At 35.2% G+C, this 26,213-nt stretch overlaps 1 protein-coding gene across 1 annotated transcript in view; it reads left to right on the top strand.

Moving 5' to 3' along the window:
• The window catches only part of DNAI4 (dynein axonemal intermediate chain 4), a 102,701-nt gene that overhangs the window by 65,285 nt on the left and 11,203 nt on the right, over positions 1–26,213 (top strand). The window contains exons 8-13 of the mRNA XM_058538247.1: positions 3,124–3,318; positions 16,521–16,729; positions 19,456–19,542; positions 20,814–20,965; positions 22,704–22,861; positions 23,174–23,295. Coding sequence (XP_058394230.1) covers positions 3,124–3,318; positions 16,521–16,729; positions 19,456–19,542; positions 20,814–20,965; positions 22,704–22,861; positions 23,174–23,295 — 923 coding nt within the window. The remainder of the gene's footprint in view (positions 1–3,123; positions 3,319–16,520; positions 16,730–19,455; positions 19,543–20,813; positions 20,966–22,703; positions 22,862–23,173; positions 23,296–26,213) is intronic.

Here is a 26,213-nt window from a genome sequence, read left to right as displayed (position 1 = left end):
CATTGTTTTGTTTTCCTTTCTGTAGGTTCCAAAATTCTTTCTTTTGTCATTTCCTTTCTGTTTATAAAACTTTCTTTAGCCATTCTTAGGGAAGATCTGCTGGCAACAAACTCTCTCAGTATTCCTTCATCTGAGAATACCTTAATTTCTCCTTTATTCCTATAGAATATTTTCAGTGGGCATAATATTCTGGGTTGAAAGTTCTTTTCTTTCAGCACTCAGAAATGTGTGCCACTTTCATCTGGCCTCCACAGTTTATGATGAGAAATCTGCTGTTATTCAACTTGTTTCCTCCTACATATATGGTATGTCTCACTGCTTTCTAGATTTTTTGCTTTGTCTTCAGTTTTTAGAAGTTTGAGTATGTTGTGTCTTGGTGTGGATTTCTTTGGGGTTATTCTCTTTGTAATTCATTCAGTTTCTTGGATCTGTATGTTATTCTTCTTTGCCAAATTTTGGAAATTTCAGCTATTATTTTTCAAATACTGGGATGCCAATGACATGAATATTAGTACTTTTGTTATAGTCCCACAGTTCTCTGAGGCTCTGTTCATTTTTTTCCGGACCATTTTCTTTCTATTTTTCAGATTGGGTAATTTCTATTTTCTTTTCAAGTTCACTGATTCTTTCCTCTGTTCCTTCCATTCTGCTGTTGAGCCCATCTGTTGAATTTTATAATTTTGGTTATTATACTTTTTAGTTCTAAAATTTCTATTTTGTTCTTCTATTGATTTACTAAGACTTTTTATTTCTTTGATGATACTTTCTATTATTTCATTTGTTTCAAGTGCTTTCATAAATACTTGTTGAAACATTTTTATGATGGCTGCTTTAAACTGTCAGAGAATTCAAACATCTCTGTCATCTCAGTATTGGTGTCTATTGATTGTCTTTTTTTTGTTGTTGTTCCATTCAAGTCGAGATTTTCTTGGTTCTTGGTATGATGAATGACCTTTAATTGAAACCTGGAAATTTTGGGTATTATGTTATGAAAGTCTGGATCTTCTTTAAGTCTTCCTTTTTGGTAGGCTTTGTTTGACACTATTCTGGCAGAGGAAAGTGGAAAGTTGGAGTAGAAGTCCGTGTTCTCTACTTTGCCTCCAATGACATTGAGGGAGGGTTACTGCTGGACAAGGGCAGGTAGGGAGCTCTGGCTTCCGTTTATACTTCCATGGCTGGGAGGGATAGGAATTCCTCATTACCACTCCACAAGAGGCTTCCCTTGACCCCATGGAGTGGGAGTTGGCCCCTTTACTGTTGAGCAGTGATGTAAGTTCTTACTCTTTATCAGTCCAACTCTGATTATTTTAGTGGGGATAAGGAGGGACACCTTGATACAGCCAGGTGGGTGTGGAATTCCATGTTCCCCAACTGATCACCACTGATACTGCGGGAAGAGCAGCATAGTCATTATATTTGGTAGGGATAAAAGTCCTGGCTCCCTACAAAGCCTTCTCTGACTCCACACCTACTGGAGGGCTGGAAGATTGGTATGCCTTATTACAGCCTGGCAAAGGTGGAAGTCTAGGCTTCCCACTTGGCCTTTGTGATGTGAGTATTTTTTCTGTGGTTTTTGTCTGGAGTAGAGTAGTTATAATCTAAAAGTTTTCTTTCTTGCCAGGCTGTCCTTTTCCTAGTCCTTTGGCTGGAGAAAGGAGGCTTCCATTGAGGTTTTTTTTGGTCTGCACTCATTTGTGTTTTCAGGTTGCTGGCTTCTTCAGCTCCACGTCTGGAATATATGTGACAATAAGAAAACCCAGAGAACTCACCATTGTGTCATTCCTTGGGCCCTGAGGACTCTAGTTGCTCTGCCTTCTTCTCCCAAAGACTTTTAAAGACTTCCTATGTTTGTTTTATTTATATATAATGTCCAAGGTGTTAGTTATATTTAGCAGGAGAAATAGTGAAAAGTGTGTCTATGCCATCTTCATGGAAGCAGGACTCCCCTTCATTTGGTTTTTAAAGTAAGAGTTTACTAAGTAGTGTAGTAGGCAGAATAATAGTTCCCAAAATATGTACACATATAGAACCTATGGATATTTTACCTTACATGGCAAAAGAGACTTTCCAGATGTGATTATGTTAAGGATATTCAAAGGAGGAGATTATCTTGAATTATCTGAGTGGGCCCAATCTAATCACATGGGTAATTAAAAGTGGAGGACCTTCCCAGCTGTGGTCAAAGAGAGATGTAATGACAGAAGAAGGTCAGAGAGATGCAATGTTGCTGTCTTTGAAGATGGAGGAAGGGCTGTGGGTGGCCTCTAGAAACCAGGAAATACAAGGAAATGAATTCTCCTCTAGAACTTCCAAAAAGGAAGAAAACTTTATTAACTTCTTGGTTTTAGCCCAATGAGACCTGAGTCAGGGCTCTGACCTACAGAACTCTAAGATAATAAATTTGTGTGTGTGTGAGGAAGATCAGCCCTGAGCTAACATCTGTGCTAATCCTCCTCTTTTTGCTGAGGAAGACCGGCTCTGAGCTAACATCTATTGCCAATCCTCCTCCTTTTGTTTTCCCCCAAAGCCCCAGTAGATAGTTGTACGTCATAGTTGCACATCCTTCTAGTTGCTGTATGTGGGACAGGGCCTCAGCACAGCCGGAGAAGCGGTGCATCGGTGCGCACCCGGGATCCAAACCCAGGCCGCCAGTAGCAGAGCGCGCGCACTTAACTGCTAAGCCATGGGGCCAGCCCTGCATGGTTTTAATTCACTAAGTTTTTGGTAATTTGTTATAACATCAATAAAAAATTAACACAGTAGTATACTATTCCTATAAAGCAATAATAAAATCAGAACTTTATCTGAAGACTAATAATAATCTTATTTCAATTTGAATAAAAATGTAGAGATACAAGTAACCTCATGAGGTTATCATTTCCTATCTTCTGAAAACCAGTACACTTTTGAGTGGTTAAGAATTCCAAAATGAGATAATATATGTATATATTTTGCATGTGCTTGGTACATAAAAGATATTCAATAAATGTCTATTGAAGTTGTTGAATACTGGAGGAAAACAAATAGTAATGACAAAATGTCATTTTTAAAATGTTTAGAATGCATGAATCATCTAATATTATTTGGATTATTTTATCATTGCATCACATTTGTATTTTACAGATAGTGAAGCTAGTTCTCTAATGGACATAGAAAACGTAATTCTAGCTAGAATTCATGACGATGAAGAAGACCACTCAGAGGCGATATTGAAATCTGAAAAGTTTCGCCAGGACTTATTTTTTATGGAACGAGTTCTAATGGAAAATATATTTCAGCCAAAACTTGCAGCTTATCGTCAGCTTCCTGTTTTAAAAGGTATTTTTTTTTTAAAAAGTCACATTTAAACAAGATCAAATAATTTAAAAAATTAAATTGTTATTAATTATTTCAAAATATAATCTCCAGACTGAGTTATCACTTATCAGAAGACATGTTTATATAGCTTTTAGCACAATACATGCGAGTAGCAGTCGAGTCCAGACTAGGGAGCCCACAGAAAGAGGCAGCCCCTTAGATTCAGGAGTTCATAAGCACCTATGGCTCTTTTCTCTCCCCCATGCCTGCACTGAATTATTCTCATATTCAAACCCCCCTTTCATTGCCTTTGACCATTTCCAGGTTCTGGCTTTTATTACCTCTCTCTAATTTATTGCAGGAGCATTCTTCCTGTTCTCATTGCTGCAAATCCCATCTCATACGTTCACTGAATATTTCGAAGGATTTTAGAGATTATCTAACTCAATCTTCCAATTTTTGAATGAAGAAAATGAAGGTTATAGGAACTTTCTAAAGTTACATAGCCTGTGACAAAGCTAGACATTCAACCTGGGTCTTTTGATCTCATTCCAGTTCTCTTTCCACTCTGCCATCCTGGCATACTAACGTGTCCTAAACACAGGTTTGAACATGGCATTTAACTGCAAAACCTTTGGTATCTTCTCTTTGCCTAGAATAAATTACAAACTTCATAGTATATCATTCAAAGATACTTGCAATCTGGCCACAGACCACTTTATCTCATGTTATTACTTCAGAGACTCTAAAAGTTAGCCATATTAGACTGATCTGATAACTGCCAAACGAAACCTAAACTCTCCTGCCTTAGTACCTTGGTTGGAATATGGCTGACAGTCCACCTTGTTCCCATTCCATCTTTACCTATTGATTGCCAGCTTTCAAGTGTGGATTCGGGCAAACTCCTTCATGAAGTCTTTCTTGATCCTTCAAGACACAATTGATCTTCTATATGACTACATCAAAAAATTAGGTTGCAAAATAGCATGTGTGACAAATGTTTGTAAACTTTTTTGCTTACATACATCCAAGAATATTGAAAAATTATGTTCTTTCTCTCATATTAGGTTGAGGTTTAAAAATTTTCATCATTTATGTAAACCTTTCATCCTATATTTAAAGAGTTATAGGGTTGAAATTTACAGGATACTGTAAATTTTGACATTTTAAAAACAAAACTGTTGGTACATCATTTCTTTAAAGGCATCTAAAAAATAGAAATACCATAGGAAATTCTTTAATAAGGTTTACATACAATGAAATACATATATTTTGACTGTATAGTTTGATATATTTTGAAAACGTATAAGCTCATGTAACTAATACCCTAATCAAGATAGAGAATATACCCATCAGTCCCAAAAGTTCCCTTGTGCTGTTTTCCAGTTAAACTTTACTTCCTTTCAACAGGCATTAACCTGATTTTTCTCACCATAAATGAACTGTTTTGGTATATCATATAAGTGAGTTCATATAGTAAGTATTCTTTTGTGTTTGGCTTCTTTCACTCAATAACGTTTTTGAGATTCATCTAGGTTGATGTGCATATAAATTGTTTTTCTTTTCTGAGTGTCATTCCATTTTATGAATATACCGTAATGATTTGTATATTCATTCACATGATGAAGGACAACTAGACTGTTTTCTTTTTGGGGCTATTACGAACAAAGCTGCTGTGATCATTTTTGTGTGTCCTTTTGTGGATATATGTTTTAATTTCTCTTGGGTAAATACCTAGAAATGGAATTATTGAGTCATTGGGTAGATGTATGTTTAACTTTTTTAGAAACTGCAAAATACCGTTCCAAAATATTTGTACCATCTTCCAATTCCACAAGCAATGTATAAGAGTACCAGTTGGTCCACATTCTTGATAACACCTGATGTTGGCGATCTTTTTAATGTGGTCCTAAAGACAAATTATGTTGAGTACTTATTCATGTGCTTTTTTTGGTCATTTGTATATCTTCTTTTGTGTAATGTTTGCTCAAGTCCTTTGCCCATTTAAAAATTGAGCTGTCTTTTTGTAAATCAAGTTTTAGGAGGTTATTTTTATATATTGTGGATACAAGCTCTTTGAAAAATACATGTATTGCAACTATTTTCTCTAAGTCTACGGCTTGCCGATATATTTGTCTTTTTTTGAGCAGAAGTTTTTAATTTTGATGAAGTCTTGTCTATCAGGTTTTTCTTTTGTAGTTAATGCTTTCCATGCCCTCTCTAAGAAATCTTTGCCTGCTCCAAGGTTGCAAATATCTTTGTCTTGTTCCTGAACTTAGGGCGAAATCATTATTTCATTGTTAAATATGATGTTAGGTATAGTTTTTTATAGATGCCTTTATTGATTTGAGAAAATTTTCTTATCTTTCTAGTTTACCAGACACTTTTAAAGATAAATGAGTATTGAATTTTGCCCAAAACTTTTTCTACATATATTAAAATAATCATCTAGTTTTTTTTCCTTTAATCTGTCAATGTGGCCAATTACATTGCTTGATTTTCAAATGTTAAAACAAACTGAATTCCTGTGGTTAAACTTAATTGGTTATGATGTATTACCCTTTTTATATATTGGTGAATTCAATTTTCTAATACTCTATAAAGAATTTTTGAACTAGGTTCATACAGCATATTTTTCTGTAATTTTCTTTTCCTGTAAAGTCCTTGATGATGTTATGATGGACTTATAAAATGAGTTTTGGAAGTCTTCTCTCATTCTTTGTTTTCCAAAAATATTTGTGTATTATTTCTTCTTTAATTGATATAATTTACCAGTGAAACCATGTGAGACTGAGTTTTCTTTATAGGAAGTTTTCAAATTGCAAATTTAATTTCTTTGACAGATATAGGGTTATTCAGATATTCTGTTTCTTCCTATGCAGTTTTGGTGATTTGTGAGGAATTTATCTATTTTGTCTATGTTGTTGAAATTATTTTCATAAAGTTATTCATAGTATCCTCTCCTTAAGTTCTACCTTTTAATATCTGTAGGATATATAGTGATATCTCCTATTTCATTTTAGATATTGGTCATTTGTGACTCTTCTTTTTTATTAGTCTAGTTGGGCCTTTGTGAATTGTTTTAATCCTTTCAAAAAACATCATCTGGCTTTCTTGATTTTCTCAATTTTTTGTCTGTTTTTAAAAAAACTTCAATTATTTTCACTTTTACATTCATGTTTTTCTTCTACATTGTGTTTAATTTACTCTTTCTAGCTTCTTGAGGTGGAAGGTTGGATCATTGATTTCACATCTTTTTTCTTGTCTAAGATAGGCATTTAATATTACAAGTTTCCTTGTGAGTACTATATTAGCTGCAACCCATATATTTTGATATCTTGTGTTTTTATTATTATTCAGTTCAAAATAATTTTTAATTTCCCATGTGGGTTTTTCATTGACCCATAGGTTAGTTAGAAGTGTGTTGTTTAATTTCCAAGTTTTTAGCAATTTTTTAGCTACTTTTTCTCATTGAATCCTAATTTGACACTGGTATGGTACTCAGAGAACATATTCTATATGATTTCTATCCTTTGAAATTTATTGAGATTTGTTTTATAGCCCACCATATGGTGAATGTTCCGTACTCAAGAAGATTGTGTATTCTGTGGTTATTTGGTGTGGTATTCTTTAAATATTAATTATGTCAAATTAGTTGATAGTATTTTTCAAATCTTTTATCTTTATTGAGTTTTTATTGACCTGTTCTATCAATTAGTGAGAGAGTAGTGTTAAAATCTCTGATCTGATGATGATTATGGATTTGTTTATATTTTCCTTTAGGTTTATTAATTTTGCTCTATATATTTAAGAGCTTTGTTATTAGATACATTCAAACTTAAAATTGTTCTATATTCTGGAGGCTACCCTTTTTAAAAATCATTATTTACTCTTTCATCATTAGGAAATCCCTTATTTATTCTGGTAATACTCTTTGTCTTGAAATCTAATTTCTGTAATATTAATATAGCCACACCAGCTTCCTTATCATTATTATTTGCATGGTATATATTTTTCCTTCACTTTACTTGTGACATTTTGTCTTCATGTTTAAAATGTGTCTATTGTAAACAATGTATAGTTTGGTCTTGGTTTTTTGCTCAACCTAACAATCTCTGCTTTTTGAACTCTTATCTCTGCCTCCTCAACTCAGCTAGACTGCTGCGTTTTGCTTGGGCTACAGTCACTTCCCTGCACTGTGATCAGGAAATTGTCCCCAGGCTGAAAGTGAGGTTGGCTGTGGGGTTCGCAGTTGTGCAATGCATATTGTTCAATGCCTGAAAATAGTTACCTCATATTTCTAATCCAGTTTTATATTTATTTATGGTAGGAGAGCAAGTCTAATACAGTTGATCCATAACGACTGGAATCCTACCATGGCAATTTGGAACCCACCATTGATTTTTTTTTGGCGAAGAAGATTAGCCTTGAGTTAACATCTATTGCTGATCCTCCTCTTTTTTGCTGAGGAAGATTGGCCCTGGGCTAACATGCATGCCCATCTTCCTCTACCTTTTTATATGTGGGACGCCTGCCACAGTACGGCTTGATAAGTGGTGCGTAGGTCCACACCTGGGATCCGAACTCTTGAACCCCAGGCTGCCGAAGCAGAGGGCGCAAACTTAACCACTATGCCACCAGGCAGGCCCCCCATCATTGATTATTTTAATAAGATGAAATAGTGCTTCTGCTTTTAGTTATGATGTAGATAATTATGAGACCACAGGACAGGGAGATGAACTGTGGCAGAGTGTGGTGATTTTGCTTATTTGATAATACATAGATAAGAGTTCAGAGAGGCTAAAGTGACTGGAATTGGTGGGCTAGAGAATCAGATAGGAGGGAGCTGTGCAGAGAAAAGAACTGCATAAATCTACCGTTGAGTATTTGGCTGTGCATGTTAGGATAAAACTCCAGAAAGTAAGCAAAGAACAACTACCGGGGAGCTATAAGATGAACAATTCTCAGAGTTCATACAAGGCTGGGAGACATTTGAGTTTGACTGGCCAGAGGGAGAGACCTTGTGCACACCTAGTGTGCACAGTAGATATCCAGAAGGGCCATACCCTAACAGTAGGGCTAAACTAACCCTAGAGTAAAGGCTAGTCTAGACCCCACCACCACCAACAAGCACCGTTTAGAAAAAGCCTTTAAAAATCAAGCTATTCTGAAAGTAAGTTAACTGCTTGCCAAAACAAACTTCATCACTGTATAAAGGAAGAAAACACAATATAGACATTTACAATATACAGGATCCAATAAAAAACTACTAGCCATGTGAAGAAGCAGGAAAATGTGAGCCATAATTATAAGAAAAATGAGTCAGTAGAAACAGATGAAAAGGTGGCTGAGATGGTAGAAAAGCGGACAAGGACTTTTAAAAAGCTATTACACCCAGAATAACCAACACAATATGGAAGGAGAAGAACAAAGTCAGAGGACTGACACTACCTAACTGCAAGAGGTACTATAAAGCTACAGTAGTCAAGGCAGTGTAGCACTGGTGAAAGAACTGACACATACATCAATGGAACAGAATAGAGAGCCTGCCCAGAAATAGATCCACATAAATCTAGTCAGTTGATCTTTGACAAAAGAGGAAAGGCAATACAATGGAGAAAAGATAGTCTTTTCAACAAATGGTACTGGAATAATTATACATTTACATGCAAAATAATCTAGATACAGACATTACACCCTTCACAAAAATTAACTCAAAATGAATCATAGACCTCAATGTAAAATGCAAAACTATAAAATTTTTAGGAGACAACACAGGAAAAAATCTAGATGACCTTGGGTATGGTGATGACTTTTTAGATATAACACCAGAGGCATGATCCATTGATAGAAATAATTGATAAGCTGGACTTTATTAAAATTTAAAACTTCTGCTGTGTGAAAGACAGTCTCAAGAAAATGAGAAGTCAAGTCACAGACTGGAGAAAATATTTGCAAAAGACATATCTGATAAAGGACTCTTAGACAAATAGACAAATATCTTAAACTCAACAATAAGAAAACAAACAACATAATTACAAAATGGGCAAAAAACTTAACAGACATCTCACCAAAGAGATATACAGATGGCAAATAAGGATATAAAAAGATGCTCAACATCTTATGTCATTAGGAAATTGCAAATTAGAGCAACAATGATATACTACTACACACCTATTGGAATGGCCAAAATCCAAAACACTGATACTACCAAATGCTGGCAAAGATGTGGAGCGACAAGAACTCTCATTCAATGCTAGTGGGAATGCACAATGGTTCGACCAGTTTGGAAGAAAGTTTGGTGGTTTCTTCATATAGTTAACAAATGGTTCAAAATTGCACTTCTTGGGGTTTACCCAAAGGAGTGGAATACTTCTATCCACACAAATGCCTGCACATGGATGTTTATACCAGCTTTATTGATAATTGCCAAGACTTGGAAGCTGCCAAGATGTCCTTTGGTAGGTGAATGTTTAAATAAATTGTATATACAGGCAATGGAATATTATTCAGCACTGAAAAGAAATGTTATCAAGCCATGAACAGACATGGAGAAAACTTAAATTTATATTACTAAGTGAAAGAAGTCAATCTGAAAAGGCTACATACTGTATAATTCCAACTGTATGACATTCTGGAAAGGCCAAAAGTATGGAGACAGTGAAAAGATCAGTGGTTGCCAGGGATTAGAGGGTTGGGAGGAATGAATAGGCACATAAGATTTTTAGAGCAGTGAAACTATTCTGTATGATACTATAACTGTGGGTACATGTCATTGTACATTTGTCCAAGCCCGTAGAATGCGCACCAAGAGTGAGCCCTAATGTACACTACGACTTTAGATGATTATAATTTGTCAATGTAAGTTCATTGATTGTAACAAATGTACCACTGGTGGAGGATATTGATTCTGGGGAAGGCTATATGAGTCTGAGTGTATGGGAAATCTCTGCACTTTGCTATGGACCTAAAACTGCTCTAAAAAATAAAGTCTATTAAAGAGAAAGCTATTAAAGTATACTTAAAGATTTAAAGGAAAATAAGAATATAATGAGGAAAGTAATGAAAGCTACATACAGAACCAAATGGAACTTCTGGAGCTGAAAAGTATAATACTTGAAATGAAAAATTCACTGGGTGGGCTTAACAGAATACTAAAAACTGCAGATCAGTGAACTTGAAGACAAAGCAATCTGAGCATTCCAACTGAAGTACAGAGAGAAATAAAGCTAAAAAAATAGCACCTCAGTGACCTGTGTCACAAGATCATGAGATTGAACATATATGTAAATTGGAATCATAGTAGTGGAAAAGAGAGGAAGAGGAGGAACAGAAAAATATTTGAAGAAAGAGTAGCTGAAAATTTTCCATACTTGAAAAAAATCTTTAAACCAACAATTACAGATGCTCAATGAAACCTAAGATAAACACAATGAAAACCACATTGAGGCACATCATATGTAATATGTCAAAAAACCTTAAAAGTTGCCAGAAAAAAAGACATTACATTCAGGGAAGAAAGCTAATAATGCCCTTATTTCTCATCAGAAGCCAGAAGGTAATGCAATGACATTTTTACTGTGCTAAAAAATTCTACAGCTAGAGAAAATATCCTTCAAAAATCAAGGTGAAATAAAAACATGTCCAGACAAACAAAAGCTGGGAGAATTTGTTGCCAGCTGACCAGCTTTGCAAGAAATGTCAAAGGACGTTCTTCAGGCTGATGGAAAATAATAACAGAAATTAGGATCTACACAAGGAATGAAGAGTGCTGGAACTGGAAAATGTGAGTAAAAGTAAGAGACATTTCCCACCATTTTAAATTTCTTTAAATATAATTAAATTGACAAGACGATTCCAAATTTTTTATGACAAAGCAAAGGACCTAGAATAGCCAAGTCAATTTTGAAGCAAAGGAATGAAGTTGAAGGACTTATCCTACCTGATTGCAAGTGACTATGCTAAAGCTACAGTAATCAAGGCAGTGTGGTGTTTGTCAAAGAATAGACATATAGATGACTGAAACAGAATAGTGGGTCCAGAAATAAACACAGACCTATGTGGTCAATTGATTTTTGACAAACACGCTAGGGTGATTCAATAGAGAAAGGCTGATCTTTTAATAAATGATGCTGAAACAACTGGATATTGAAAAGAAAAATGACCCTCAACCTCCACCTCATGTCATATGTATAAATTAACTCAGAATTGACCATACGTGTAAACGTAAAAATGAAAACTATAAAGTTCTAGAAGAAGATAAAAGAGAAAATGTTTGTGATCTTAGCATAAGAAAAGATTACTTAATATACAAAAGTCCCAAGACATAAAAGAAAAAAATTGATAAAACTTTTGTGATAGTTAAAATGTCTGCTCTTTGAATAACACTGCTAAGGGAAAACAAATGCAAGCAACAGACTAGAAGAATATGTTTGCAATATATATATTTGACCAAAGACTTAAATTTGGAATATGTAAAGGACACTTATAGCCCAGCAAAAAGAAGATAAACAGTATGATAAAAAATAGACAAAAGGTTTGAAAAGAAACTTCACCAAAAATATATGAGTGGCCAATAGACACCTAAAAAGATACTAAACATAATTAGTCATCAAGGAAATACAAGTTAAAACCATGACAAAATGCCACTATAGACTAGCTGAAATAGCTAAAATTAAAAAGACTGACAATACCAAGTGTTAGCGAGAACATGGAGAAACTGGGCCTTTCATACATTGCCGTGGGAGTATAAAATTGTACAACTATGTTGGAAGTCTGCTGGGAAGTTTCTCAAAACGTTAAACATAGATCCATTCAATGATCCAATAATCCTGTTCGTGGATATTTACTCAAGAGAAAGAAAACATATGTCCACAAAAAAGACTTGTAGAAGAATGCTCACAGAAGCCTTTATTCATAATAGCCCAAAGCTGGAAATAGCCCAGATGTCCATCAATATGTCAATGTACAGACAAATGATGGAGCACTACTCAGCAAGAAAAATGAACCAAAGACTTATATATACAATAACCTTGATGGATCTCAAAAACATTGTTGAGTGAAAGAAGCCAGACACAAAAGAATACATACCCATGATCCCATTTATATGATATACTATCACAGACACAACTAATCTGCGGTGATAGACATCAAACCAGTGCCTGCCTATGGTGGGTTGGGTTTGACTGGAAAAGCAGCATGAGGAAACTTTTTCGGTGGGTGGGTTTGTTCTCTATCTTGCTTGAGGTGTTGGTTACATTGATGTGTACATTTATCAAAACTCATCAAACTGTATAGCTAAAATCTATGCATATCAATGAATGTAAATTTTCTCACAATTAAAAAATGCTGTAGTATTTATATTATCTTGGATTCATTTAAAGAGTGATATATCACTGTTACTTTTTAATAGTTTTATTGAGGTATAAGGGACATACAATAAACTGCACATATTTAAAGTATGCAAGTTAATAAGCTTTGATATATCACCACAATTAATGCATATATACTATATATATAGTGATAATGAATGTATTTGTCACCCTCAAATGTTTCTTCATGTCTTTTATAATCCTTCCTTCCCATTCCTCCTTGCCTCTCCCCCATCCTTAAGAAACCACTGATTTGCTTTCTATCCCTATATAGATTAGTCTGTATTTTTGAAATTTTATATAAATATAATCATAGCTTTTTTACCTGGCTTCTTTTCACTCAGCAAAATTATTTTCAGACTCACTCATGCTGTTGGATGTGTCAGTAGTCCATTCCTTTTATTACTGACTAGTATTCCATTGTATGAATATTCTACACTGTGTTTATTCTTTCACCTGTTGATTGATCATTGTTTCTAGTTTGGAGCCATTACAAATAAAGTTGGCATGAACATTCATGCACAAGTCTTTATATGGACATTTGCTTTCATTTGTCTTGGGTCAGTACCTAGGAGTGGAATGGGTAGATCAGATGTCAGATCCAATATATGCCTTCTAAGCACTGCTTTAGCTGAATCTCATAAAATTTGATGTTATATTTTCATTTCATTAAAAATATTTTAAAAATTCTTTTGAAACTTCATTGACTCGTGTTATTTATGTGTTGTTTAATATCCAGATTTTGGGATTTTATAGCTATCTTTCTGTTACCAATTTTTAATTTATTATCTATTGTGATCTGAGAGTATACTTTGTATGATTTCTATTCTTTTAGATTTGTTAAGATTATTTGATGGTTCATAATTGGTCTATCTTAGAGAATGTGCTATGGCACTTGATAAGAATATGGATTCTGGTGTTTTTGGATGTAGTGTTCTATAAATGTCAAATAGGTCAAGTTGGTTGATAATGATGTTCAACTCATCTGTATCGTTACTGATTTTCTGCCTATACTTGTTCTATCAGTTATTGAGAGGGAAGTGTTGAAATCTCCAACTATAATTTTGTATTTGTTATTTCTCCTTTCAGAGATATTCGTTTTTGTTTCATGTATTTTGAAGTTGTTAGGTACGTACGCATTTGGGGTTGTTACGACTTCTTGAGAATTGACTGCTGATTTTTCCAATTTACACGGGCAGAAGTCTGGGGGACTATATGTGGGAATGGATATTAAGAGTGTAGGATAATGATGGAAGGAATATAAAGTCAGATCACACCAAGTTTATTGATATGGGTCCACTAAGCAGAGATACTGGATCCCAGTGCTCAAAGGATTAGAAATGGCTCTAACAGTTTGTTTTTTTGGTTGGCTGATAATGGACCAAAATGTGGCCTTCACTAACCGAGGTGGAAATGTCAGAACTGCCTTGGCAGGTATCCAGAGGCTTAGGGATGTTGGAATGTTAGAGTGGATTTATCATGATGACCTGCTGACCCAGTCCAAGAGGGTCCAGATAATACACCTTTCACCACAATCATGAGAAATAAATTTGTGAGGGGAGCCCCAACATCCTTGAAGAGCTCTGTGGTTGCTCTTCTCTGTAGGTCAGAAATTAACAGTGGGAACCGCTGCCACTGAACTGGGATCCTTAAATACAATAAAGATAATTGGATCCTGGGGTGACAGGGGCTAAGTGGCAGCACTTAATCGCCAAAGAAAAGGTAGGCATGGTTACCATAATGGACAAAGCAGTATTCAGAATAGTCTGACTCGCAGAGACCCATGGCATGGGCTAGTTCATCACGATGTCCCTAGAAGAGAAATAGGTAGGTGTTGTATTAGTTTGCTAGGGCTGCCATAACACAATACCACAAACTGGGTGACTTAAACAAGAGAAATTTACTTTCTCACAGTTTTGGAGGCAGAAATCCAAGATCAAGGCACCAGCAGGGTTGGTTTCCTCTGAGCCCTCTCTCCTTGGCTTGCAGATGGCCACTCTCTTGCTGCCTCTTTACATGGTCTTTTCTCTGTGCGTGTGTATCCCTTGTGTCTCTCAGTGTGTCTAAATTTCCTTTTCTTATAAGGATACCAGTCATATTAGATTAAGACCCACACTAACGGCCTTATTTTAACTTAATTACCTCTTTAAAGCCCTTGTCTCCAAATACCATTACATTCTGTGGTACTAGAAGTTAGGGCTTCAATACATGAATTTTAGGAGACATAATTCAATCCATAACAGAGAGTCTCCTCCTCAGTTCTTACTTGATCTGTATAAGCAGAAGAGTTCTAGGTCAAGTGAACAGAAGTCTAACTTGAAACTCCAAAACAAAGTCATAGCCCCTCAACCAATTCCTAGACTTGAGCCAGTTTATAGACCCAGAACGCCTTGAATGAAGGGGAGGCTGGATTCTCTTTAAGAAGGTATCCCACTACAGTGCCAAAAATGTATACTGTTAATATTTCTCCCAGCCTTCCCCAAAGGGACCTATAGCCTTTTACTGGGGTGACCGTGCATTGAGGAAAAGGAAATAATCAGAAATTTCAGTGATTACCGGACACTGGCTCTGAACTGACACTAACTCCAGGAGACCCAAAACATCACTGTGGTCCACTAGTCAGAGTAAGGACGTAATATTAAGAAATCAGGTGGTCAATGGAATTTTAGCCCAGGGCCATCTCACAGTGGGTCCTGTGGGTTGCTGAACCCATCCTGTGGTTATTTCCCTCATTCCAGAATGTATACTTGGAGTAAAAATATTTAGCAACTGGCAGAATCCCTACATTTGATCCTTGACTTATGGAGTGAGGGCTATTATGATAGGAAATGGCTAAGTGGAAGCCACTAGAGCTGCCTCTGCCTATCAAAATAGTAAGCCAAAGCAATACCACATTTCTGGAGGGATTTCAGAGATTAATGTTACTGTCAAGAACTTGAAAGATGCAGGAGTGTTGATTCCCACCACATCCCCCATTCAACTCACCTGTTTGGCTTGCATAGAAAACACATAGATCTTGGAGAATAACAGTGGATTATTGTAAACTTAGCCAGATGGTGACTCCAGTTGTAGCTGCTGTTCCAGATGAGGTTTCATTGCCTGAGCAAATTAACCCATCCCCTGGTACCTGGTGTGTACCTATTGAACAGCAAATGCTTTTTTCTCAATGCCTGTTGGTAAAAACCACCAGAAGCCATTTGGTTTCGGCTGGCCAGGCCAGCGATACACCTTCGCTGTCCTACTGCAGGAGTATATCAACTTTTCAGCTTTATGTCATAGTTTAGTCTGTAGGGACCTTTCCCTTCAACAAGACATCACACTGGTCCATTACATTGATGACATTATGCTGATTAGACCTAGTGAAAAAGAAATAGAATTATTGGTAAGACATTTGCATGACAGAGGATGAGAAATAAATCTGATGAAATTTCAGGGAGCTTTCCCCTGAGTGAAATTTCCAAGGGTCTAGTGATGTAGGGTATGTCAAGATATACCTTCTAAGGTGAAGGATAAGTTGTTGCATCTGGCTCCTCTTACAGTAAAAAAACAGGCACAATGCCTAGTGGACCTCTTTGTGTTTTGGAGGGAACATAGTAGTCAACTGGATGTGCTACTCTGGCCCATTTACTGAGTGACCTGAAAAGTTGCTAGCTTTGAGTGAGTCCCAGAACAACAGAACATTCTACAACAGGTCCAGGAGGCTATTCAAGGTGCCCTGTCACTTGGGCCGTATGACCCAGCAGATCCAATGGTGCTCTAAGTGTCAGTGGTAGGTAGAGATGCTGTTTGCAGACTTTGGCAGGCCCCTGTAGGTATAGAGGAAAATAATCTTTTAATTTAATTTAATTTTAGAACCAGAACCTGAAGAGCCTGAAGAATTTTTAGAAGGTGAAAAACTTGAAGATGTAGAGGAAGAAGTTAAGAAGGAAGAGGAAGAAGAAATAGAAATAGATACAGAACAGTCAACAATACCAGCCAATTTGGAACGACTTTGGTCCTTCTCCTGTGACTTAACCAAAGGGCTTAATGTGAGCAGCCTTGCCTGGAACAAAACAAATTCAGTGAGTTATCAAACATCTTAACAATTCCATCTCTAGCATCTAAGGGCAATTATCAATTATTAATGAAGAATTTTTTTTCTCAGATATTAGGCAAGGGATTTAAATGGATATAACCCCTTGTTTGAAAATGCCTCTAAAACAAGTTCATGTTTGACAAAAGGGGAAATGCAAATAGTTACAAAATAATGTTTTTCTCCTTTCGTATAAAAACATCACCATTTTTATTTTGGGAGACAGCATTGGGACATGGCCTTCTCTCAATCTATATGAGGTATTGAGAAGTGAACTAGAAGATAATATGTAATAGATTTATTTTAGCATATACCAGACTCATGTACCCAAATTTGTATTCTTAAACTAATCATATTTGGAAGTATAGACTTAATCCAGTGACCCTGCAAATGTGCAAAATAATTTTGAGATTCCTTACTCTTACTAATAATAGCAAATACTTAAATAGCACTTGCTATGTACCAGGCACTATTGTAAGCATCTTACCGTATTAACACAACAACTCTATGAGTTAGACACTATTTTCCCCATTATATTGATGAGGAAACTGAAGCACAGAAAGGATAAATAACTTGCCCAAACTATGCAACTAGTAAGTAAAACAGCTAGAACTCAAACCCAGAAAATTGGCTGCTAACTACTGCACTGCGGAAAATCGTCTTGAGACAAATTAGATGAATTGTCAAGCTGAATGATGGTATGTTTGCTTGTAAAAAAGAGATAATTATAGAGTAATGAGACTTATTTTCTCCTGGGGTTTATAAATTGGTTCTGAAGACATGATTCTCAACTAGTGATTCCAAAAGACGTTTGTGTAATAGCAGTATCTTTGGAATAAATATTTAGTGTAGTTTTAAAGTGATCAAAACTAATTTGTTTAAACTGTATTTTGTTATGTATGTTTAAGAATTAGCCTTATTATTTTATTGCCATACCCTACAGGATCCTTTGTGCAAACATGACATGGTTATTATATATATATATATGGTTATTAAAAAACATAAAGTCTATAATAATTTTTGTTGAAGCCTAAATATACATTATTTAAATTATTTATATTATTTTTTAATAAAATAAAACAGCTTTATTATGGATTTGTCTTTATAAAACTATATTTGGGAAGATCTTGTAGATAAGTGAGATTTAATAAATCAATAATAACTGTAATAAAGACAGATGAGTCATTTTTAGAAACTGAATGTACTAGCATTTTAAAAATTAATGTATTGCTATTGGGATTAAAATTAAATAATTTTGAATGAAGCTAAAAAAATGACAGAAGGCGTCTATCATATTTATTTATTTATTCTACAAATATTTATTGAACATTCACTGTGTGCCAGGAACTTGAAGGCACTAAGAGATACAGCAGTAATGTAGTCAGACATAGACCTCCCGACATAATACCTCCCTGTGTACTTTCATAAGGAAAGTAAATAGTGCTGTGGGAGCACATAAGAGAAGCTGGTGAATGCTTCTTAGAGGAAGGGGCGCCTATGATGAATCTAGACGAGATAAACAGGAGGTTGTCATGTCAGGGTAAAAAGGGTAGTGGTAAAGAATGTTTTAAGGCAGAGAGAATTGTGGAGAGATGATGCTGGCTTGAAAGTAGGCTGGTGGCCAGAAAATATAGCAATATATTTTTGATAAAGGTATTCTGATTACAAAGAAGAGGCTGGATTTGGTCAATCATTAAACTTTGTCTGTATGTACTTACTTAAGCATTTCTTGCAATGACCTGCTGTATTAATCAGCTCGGGCTGCCATAACAAAATACCATAGACTAGGTGTCTCATTTGTGTGTGTGTGTGAGGAAGACTGGCTCTGAGCTAACATCTGTAGCCAATCTTCCTCTTTTTGCTGAGGAAGATTGGCCCTGAGCTGACTTCTGTGCTCATCTTCCTCTATTTTGTATGTGGGAAGCTGCCACACATGGCTTGATGAGCGGTGCATAGGTCCACGCCTGGGATCCGAACCTGTGAACCCTGGGCCACCAAAGCAGAGCGTGTGAACTTAACCGCTATGCCACCGGGCCAGCCCCCTAGACTAGGTGTCTTAAACAACAGAAATATATTTTCTCATAATTCTGGAGGCTGGGAAGTCTGGGATCAAGGTGCCAGCTGTTTTGGTTCCTGGTGAAGGATCTTTTTATGGCTTGCAAATGGTTGCCTTCTTGCTGTGTCCTCACATGGTAGAGACAGAGAGCTCTGGTGTCTCTTCCTTTTTTTATAAGGCCACCAATCCTATTGGATTAGGACCGCACCCTTATGACTTCATCTAACCTTAATTACCTCCTAAAAGCTCTATCCTCAAATATAATCTCATTGGGGATTAGAACTTCAATATATGAATTTTGTGGGAGGAGGCATAAATGTCATTTACTTTACATTTGAAATGATTAGGTCATTTTCAAAACCCCATAAGACATTATAATGTAATAATACAATCTTGGAAGATGATCTCATTATGTAAAAGAACTTGTTAGGAATCGGTTCTTTTTAGGTACTTATTCTTCAGTCTGAAAATGTGATTATTATTATTTTTCTTAGGAAGATGGAGGTGTAGATAAAAATAGATGGTACAATGGTATTTTTTTATCTCAATTGAAATGTCATCACTATTTTTAACACAATTCTTTAATATGCATCTTTATACATTTGCCAATATTTTTGTGCCATCCTTTCTTGTTTTCAATGTATTTTTCTGGTTTTTAGGATCTTTTGGCTGTTGGCTATGGGCACTTTGGATTTAAAGAGCAAAAAAGAGGATTGGCTTGCTGCTGGTCAATAAAGAATCCTACGGTAACCCAAACAGGAATAAGACCCATTTTTACTTAATTAAACATTGATATAATTATCATAAAGTACATAGTTGTACATGATAATTTAACAAAGTCAAGAAAATTTCATCAAGCAAGTCTTTATTTTCTTTGGTTTAAATTCGTAATAATTAAAATTTGTTCTTGTTGATATAGGATAAAGTAAATTCATTTACAAATTCATTCAATAAATATTTATTGAGCATCTAATATGTGTGGTTAGATCTGATTATCCAAAGCTGAACCATTATTGTTATCACTGCTAATTATAAAGAAGAATGAATTCGCAAATGAAAATCCTTTGAAAATTACGTTTCATTTAATACTGGATTGTTTCTTAATATATGAATAACTCCTTATCACCTTATAAGATAGATTTCTGCTATCTTCAATAGATATAAAATAGATTAATATGACCATCTTACTGCCATGAGTTTTTCAAAGAGAATGAGTAAGAATCAGTCATGTTTTTTGCTAAACAGCCCTAATCAATCTGCTACTTTATAGCTTACGTTTAGTTTTATTTCACAACTGAAATGTGAAGTGGAAAACTTAGAAAAGAGTGAGAAGAGAGTGTAAAAATGATTAGTTTTTATAAATAGCCTCAGTCTGTAGGAAGCTGGGTTTATATAGCGTAACAGAAAGCAAGAAGCAATTTTAAACATGTGGAAGGATTGATATAGGATCCATCAACAGTAGCTTGTCTTCTTTTCCACATAGGTTGTTAGAAACAAGAAAAGATTTAGGTTAGACATTAAAATAAAACAAAGCAAAACAATAAAACTCTTGACAGAGCTGTAGAAAAGAGCACCTTAGGGAGTTTTGGAGCTTCTTCAAGCATCCATTGTTTAGAAATGATCAGATAATCCAAGCATCTGAAGCAGATACTGGGAGACAAGAATAAATGCTAGATAATTTATTTGGAGCCTATTATTTGTTTGTTTAAGAAGGTAGACTTGTGATGATCACATGAATCCTGCTGAAAGATTATCAAAATATGATAATTACTGTAGAAACGCACTGTATTTCTTAAAATTATTGAGCTCTGAGGGTTCATCAAAGTAAAGGAAATGACTAACTGAAGTTTTGTTCTCCTCTATACTGGAAGTTAGGAAGAGAGGAGTAGCTGAATGTAGATGAATTCTTCTCACGTCCCTACTGCCACCAGACTAGTCTTCAGCCACCATCACACCCTACCTTACTGTGGTCTACAAAACCAAGTTTAAAATGTAACTTAATTATATTTTTGTTCAGTGGCCAGAACGTATTTATCAGAGTCCATATGGAGTTACTGCTCTGGATTTTTCAATCGAAGCACCCAACCTTTTAGCAGTTGGCTATCACAATGGCACCATTGCAATTTATAACGTGCAAAGCAACAGTAATGTTCCAGTTCTGGATAGTAGGTGAGAATCCAAGAATCAGATCAACATGTAGTATGTGCTTTTTTTAGGGAGAAGTAAAAATTTACTCTAATGTTATTTAGATTTGAGTGAATATTTATGTTATTATTGAGTGATACTATTATTTTTCAAACATTTAGTAATTCCTCATATTATCTCTCCACCTGGAATGCTCTGTCCTAACATTTCCTTCATCTCTACACACCTCACCAACAAACTTCCTTTGGCTTAACAGTTTATGCTTATTCTTTTTAAAAAAAAATTTAATTTTTTTCAGCTTTATTGAGATATAATTGATGAATAAAAATTGTATATATTTAGGTTGTACAATGTTGTTTTTTAAAGATATACAATGTGGTGATTTAATATATGCATACATTGTGAAATAATTACCACAATCAAATCAATTAACACACCCATCACCTCACATAGTTACCCTTTTTTTTTGTTAGTGAGAATACTTAAGATCTACTTTCAGCAAATTTTGAGTATACAATACAGTAGTATTAACTATGATCACAATGCTGTACATTAGATCTCCAGAACTTATCTTAGAGTTTTCACCCTTTATTGCTTTGGTGTCACCTCCTCCAAGAAACCTTCCCATTCCTTTCTTTTGTTCATCCTATACAAACCTTTATCATAGTACTTATCACGCTGTATATAATTTATTTATGTATATGTCTTCCTGAGGAGGCTGTAAACTCCTTGAGGACAAGGATTAAGTCTTACTTACCTTTGTATCCTGAGTATGTTACATAATATCAGGCATGTAACAGAATTACAGTAAGTGTTTGATTAAGAATGAATGAATGAGTGAGTCATACTGAGAAAATAAAAAAGTTGAAGGTGAAAGATACTGAATATGTTAGGTTTTTGTAATAGACCAGTTACCATTGAAGGAAAATGAGGTGGTATATTTATATTACTGTTTGAATCAACTTAGCTAGAACTGGAAATAGGCATTGAAGCAGGGGTTCATTAAGCTTAACTTTGAAATTATTTGCATAGTTTTGTAAGCACGGGCCTCTGTGCTTGTTTCCAGGAAGAAGGTCCATAACTTTTACCAAATAATCAAAAATATCTATGACTTTAAAGAGATACAGAACTATTGCCTTGGAGGTTTGCATAAAATAGTCAGGGGAGTCCGTACCAGGACAGAGCAACCCGTTAATCTGATAGGAAATGTCAGTCATCTGAGAGGAGATTTAATTCTTCAGAAAAAATTAAATCTCACCCATAAAGAGAATCAAGCCAGTGGGCAATCCTGAATCGTAGGAGGAAGGGTGAGGTAATTGTTTACTTGAGTAAGACTTAACATATTCATTGAAGCTAAGAAAAAAAATCCTTATAGAGATGAAGCTACTTATACTCAATGTGTCTAAATAAACTAAATTTACACAAAACTAGGAAAAAGTAAGCGAATAGAATAAGAGATGTAGGTTCTGAAAAGAAAGGAAATATTTGCTTTCGTATTCCTGATATGACAGCTAATATAATTAAAGGCAGGAAAATTTTCCCTTTGTTAGAAATGAGAAAAACAGCAGGGAATATTAGGTGGCAAAGTGATTATTTTGCTTGTTTTTCAATATATTTAAAGAAAAGTCCAGTTTTGAACAATAAAAGCATCATTCTATAAGTAGGTCATGGTGCTCTAGGATGCCATCCTTGTCGCTTATACTACAAGTCTGTTAAAACATTATTGTAATGATTTTACATTTGCTACTTTTCCCTCTTTTAGTGAATCACCTCAGAAACATTTGGGACCTGTGTGGCAACTACAGTGGATAGAGCAAGATCGAGGAACAACAGGTGATGACAAAAGAGAAATACTAGTTTCTATATCAGCGGATGGAAGAATTTCCAAATGGGTTATACGGAAAGGACTGGACTGTCATGGTAAAAAAATATTTATATATATATATATATATATATATATACCAAATTATCTTTCTCTTGTTATGTGCCGAATTAAAAATTCCTGGTGAACCATGTGTAAGAGGTGACAGATTTTGGTTTGGCTAAATAAGAAAGAAAGCTGGGCTCAGTCATTGTTTCTCTAAGCATCTAGTTCCGGCACTTGCTAATTTTAACCGAATCACGTGCAAAAGATGGCAGAAATCATAATATTGTTTGCAGAAAGGACACACATTATATCTACAACGCTTTTTCATGTGGTAAATAAGAATTATGTGTTTTCTTTAAATAAAGATTTGATGCGTTTGAGGCGAACTACAGCTAGCAGCCGCAAGAAAGGAGCAGAAAAAGAAAAGAAAGGTGAAGCTTTGATATCTCGACAGGCTCCTGGAATGTGTTTTGCTTTTCACCCCACGGTAAATTATTTCAGTCCATTATTTACTATTGCATATAACAACTTTCAATAATTGAAGTATTTTAAGATATAAAGCAAAACAAAAAGTTAGCATGTTAATAAATATTGTGCCTTGTAAGTAAAGAAAAAAACAACATAGATATAGCTGCCAACCTAAGGTGGAATGACACATTCCAGTTGTATACTGTGTCTTTATCTGCTTTTTAGAGGAAAGGTCTATATTTCTGAGGAACTGTGGAAAGATTCTCTTTACAACTGCATACTTAACTGGAGTGCCCCTGCTTGCCCCTCCTGGGTGCTCTGCTGTGCTATCATGCAGGTAGAAACCAAACCGACTATCCAGTCCTCTGTATGTCAGTGTGAGGCTTGACTCTCATGATTCTGGGATCAGGAAGACTGCTTAAATTCATGCTTCTTGAGACCCGAGTCAAATCAAAGCACAGTTAATGAAGTTCTACTTTTTCTAATTCTTTTTATCTGGAGGTTCTTTGGAATCAGAAAATTCAGCTACCGTGGAGACTTCTAAGAAAATATATCTTCCATGTTTTCTGTTATATATAATATGTATTTATAATATATTAAATATAATATGTAATAGGTCATCTCTTTAGTGATACCATCATCCACCTAATTACGCAAACCAGAACTTGAGCTCCTGCTCTGTTCTCCCCTATCACCCAAATGATATTTAGGTCTTACTGTCCCACTCTCCCAGTCGGAGCTTACTCCTGCTAATATAGTTCACGCCTTTGTTATGTTTCAGTGTTACCACTGCAGTCATGTTCTAACTGCCTTCATTCTCAAATTCCTGTAATGCACTTTTCACCTTGACTCCAGAACAGTAGTTCTCAATGTGAGTGGGCAGGGGGGTATTTTCTCACTAGGGGACGTTTCACAATGTCTTAAGATATTTTTGGTTGTTGCAGCTGTAGGAGGTGGGACATGGGAAGGAGTGCTATTGTCATCTAGTGGGCAGAGACCAGGGATGCTGCTAAACATCCTACAATGCACAAGACAACCACCTCCGTCCCTCTTCCCCCAAAGAATTAGCTGGCCCAAAATATCAATAGTGCGGGATTGAGAAACCCTAGTCTGGTGTCCTAGAAATGTCCTTGGCATAAGGAATTTGAGATGATCAGGTAATCTGTAAGTAAGGAGTTTTACTTCTCCCTCTCTAATTTTATTTCTTTTTCTTGCCTAATTGCACTGGCTAGAACCTCCAGCACAATAAATAGAAGTGGTGAAAATAGATATCCCTGTCTTGTTCCTGATCTTAGGAAGAAAGCATTCAGTCTTTTACTATTAAGTATGATGTAAGCTGAGGTTTTTTGTAGATGCAATTAATTAGGTTGAAGTGGTCCCATTACATTACTACTTGTTGAGAGTTTTTATCAGGAATTGATGTTGAGTTTTTATCAAATGCTTTTTCTACATCTATTGAGAAGATTACATAGTTTTTCTCTTTAAGTTTGTTAATATAATGAATTACACTGATTGATTTTTTAATGTTTGTTCTTGGGATAAACTCCACTTTATCATGATTTGCCCTTTTAATATACTGTTGGATTTGGTACACTAAAATTTTGTTTATAATCTTTGCATCTTTGTAAGGGATATTGGTCTAGAGTTTTCTTTTCTTGTAATGTCTTTATCTGCTTTTGGTATCAAAGTACTCCTGGTCTCATAGAATGAGTTGAAAAATATTTCCTCTTTTTTACTTTTTTAAAAGAATTTGCATACAATTAGTATTATTTCTTCATTGCATCTTTGATAGAATTAATAAACCAGCCGGGCCTAGAGTTTCCTTTGGGAAGATTTTTAACTTTTAACTAAAAATTCAGAATGTTAATAGATATAGGGCTATTATGATTATTTATTTCTTCTTGGGTGTGATTGGTAATTTGTGTCTTTTAAGGAATTTGTCTACTTCATCTAAGTTGTTGAATCCAGTGGCATAATAATATCCCCTTAGTATCCTTTAATAGCTGTAAAATATGTAGTGATATCATTTCTTTAATTCTTAATATTAGTAATTTGTGTCTTCTCTCTTTTTTCCTGATTAGGCTGGCTAGAAGTTTACCAATTTTTTTTATCTCAAAGAACCACCTTTTGATTTCTCTGATTTTCACTATTGTTTTTCTGTTTTCTGTATCATTGATTTCCACTCTGATCTTTGTTATTTCCTTTCTTCTACTTTGGTTTTATTGGCTCCTCTTTTTCTAGGTGCTTAAGGTGGAAGCCTAGATCATTGATTTGTGGCCTTCCTTCTTTTCTAATATACGCATTTGTGCTATAACTTTCCCCCAAGTATAGTCAGGTGTTGCTTAAGGATGGGGATACATTCTGAGAATGCATCATTAGGTGATTTCATCATTGAGCAAACATATAGAGTGCGCTTACACAAACCTAGATGGTATAGCCTACTACACGCCTAGCCTACATGATACTAATCTTATGGGACCATCATTGTGTATGTGGTCCATCATTGACCAAAACGTCATTATGTGGCACGTGACTATACTTCTTTGGCAGCATCCCACAAACTCTTATATGTTATATTTTCATTTTCATTTGTTCAAAATACTTTCTAATTTCTCCTTTGATTTTTTCTTTGATTGATGGGTTATTTAGAAGGGTGTTATTTAGTTTCTAAATATTTTGGGCTTTTCCAAGGATCTTTCTTTAATTAACTTCTAATTCAATCCCATCACGATCAAAGAACAAACTTTTTATAAACTGAATCATTTTGAATTTATTGAGATTTATTTTAAAGCCCAGAATGTGATCTTTGCTGGTAAATGTTCCCTTTGCATTTGAGAAAAATTTATATTCTGCTGTTGCTGCGTGGACCCTTCTATGAATGTCAATCAGGTTAAGTTGGTAGATGGTGTTGTTCAAGTTTACTATATCCTTGCTGAT

The sequence above is a fragment of the Diceros bicornis genome, chromosome 4, assembly GCF_020826845.1.
Source record: "Diceros bicornis minor isolate mBicDic1 chromosome 4, mDicBic1.mat.cur, whole genome shotgun sequence".
Classification (NCBI taxonomy): domain Eukaryota; kingdom Metazoa; phylum Chordata; class Mammalia; order Perissodactyla; family Rhinocerotidae; genus Diceros; species Diceros bicornis.
This window is presented reverse-complemented; position numbering and strand designations above follow the sequence as displayed.